We start from the raw sequence: 1,580 nt of genomic DNA, 5'->3' as shown, positions 1-1,580 counted from the left end.
ATTGTTCGCCCCTTTGCACCATCCAGCCCCAGCGATGTCACCCCTAGAGGACACCATCCATCACCTGCATTCTGGCGACCCAGGACCGATGCCCGAGAAATCCGAGAAAGCGCCATACCAGCACTCAGACCTATCTTCCGAACATGCCACGGATATTCATCACGGTACTATTTTGGGCAATGAGGTCCACGCTGGACTGCAACGTAGACTCGGCAATCGTCAAATCCAGCTTGTCGCCATTGGTGGATCCATTGGAACTGCCATATTCGTGACCATCGGAGACGCACTCCGTAAATCAGGTCCCGGTGGGCTGCTGCTAGCATTTCTGATCTATAATGCCATGCTAGCTATGGTCAACAACTCTATGGCGGAAATGTCGACATACATGCCCGTGAGTGGTGGCTTCATCTACATGGCCGGCAAATGGGTCGACGATGCCCTAGCTTCATGGTCGGCTGGAACTTTTTCCTCTATGAAGCCATCATGATCCCCTTCGAAATTACAGCGATCAATATGGTGCTGTCCTTTTGGCGTAACGATATCCCCCCTGCGGCTGTCTGCGTTGCTTGTATTGTAATATACGCGTGAGGTTCCCTGGTGCATCCGAGCCATATCCATGCGATCATCCCTTACCCAAGCGGTCTGGTTCACCCGGCCCCTGCGACTACGTGCTAAGACTTGTGTATAGTTGTCTGAATGCCCTGGCTGTCAAAGGCTATGGCGAAGCCGAGTTCTGGCTTTCCGGTGGGAAAGTCATCCTGATATTCATCCTGTTCGCCTTTACTTTTGTCACAATGGTAGGGGGTAACCCACAGCACGATGTCTTTGGGTTCCGTCATTGGCGCCATCCTGGCCCGTTCGCAGAATATCTCCACACGAACGACCTTGGGCGATTCGAAGGGTTCTTAGCCGCACTATGGGCGGCCTCGTACACTTGTGTCGGCCCGGAGTACATCTCAATGGTAGCTGCCGAAGCAAAGCATCCTCGTATCTACATCAAAAATGCGTTCAAGACTGCTTACTGGCGTTTCGGAGTCTTCTTCGTGGGAAGCGCTCTTTGCTGCGGTATCCTAGTCGCCTATAATGATCCCACTTTGGTCGCAGTGTACTCCGGTGAGTCTGAGGGTGCAGGAACTGCTGCTGCGTCGCCGTACGTAATCGCAATGGGTAACCTAGGTGTCGGTGTATTGCCACATATTGTCAGTGCCCTCCTAGTTACGACTATCTTTTCCGCCGGCAACACGTACACTTACTGCGCCACGAGGAGTCTATATGGCCTCAGTGTTGATGGTAAGGCGCCAAAATTCTTGAGCAAATGTACCAAGGGAGGGGTGCCAATCCGCTGCGTCGCTGTAGTCATGGCGTTCCCCTTTCTTTCCTTCTTAACATTATCTAGCAGCTCGTCGCAGGTCTTGACCTGGCTCATGAATCTGTTGACGGCAGCAGCCATTATCGATTATATTGTCATGTGTGTCACATATATTTGGTTCTATCGAGCATGCAAAGTTCAGGCTTCGACCGTTCCAAGCTTCCGTACAAGGGCTGGTTTCAGCCTTGGTGCGCCATTATCGGCCTTCTGT

General features: G+C 52.2%; 1 protein-coding gene across 1 annotated transcript; it reads left to right on the top strand.

Annotated features, from left to right (window-relative positions):
- Positions 1 to 34: 34 nt before the first annotated feature.
- ANOM_007353 (putative amino acid transporter) lies at positions 35 to 1,466 on the top strand (the record flags this gene model as incomplete). The annotated part of the gene is made up of 2 exons (XM_015552609.1): positions 35 to 450; positions 689 to 1,466. Coding segments are annotated over 2 exons (1,194 nt in total), but the record flags the coding sequence as incomplete, so codon positions are not given.
- Positions 1,467 to 1,580: the final 114 nt, after the last annotated feature.

The sequence above is a fragment of the Aspergillus nomiae genome (assembly GCF_001204775.2).
Source record: "Aspergillus nomiae NRRL 13137 chromosome Unknown contig00243, whole genome shotgun sequence".
Taxonomy (NCBI): Eukaryota; Fungi; Ascomycota; class Eurotiomycetes; order Eurotiales; family Aspergillaceae; genus Aspergillus; species Aspergillus nomiae.
Note: the sequence above shows the minus strand (reverse complement) of the source record. Positions and strands in the feature narration are given on the sequence as shown.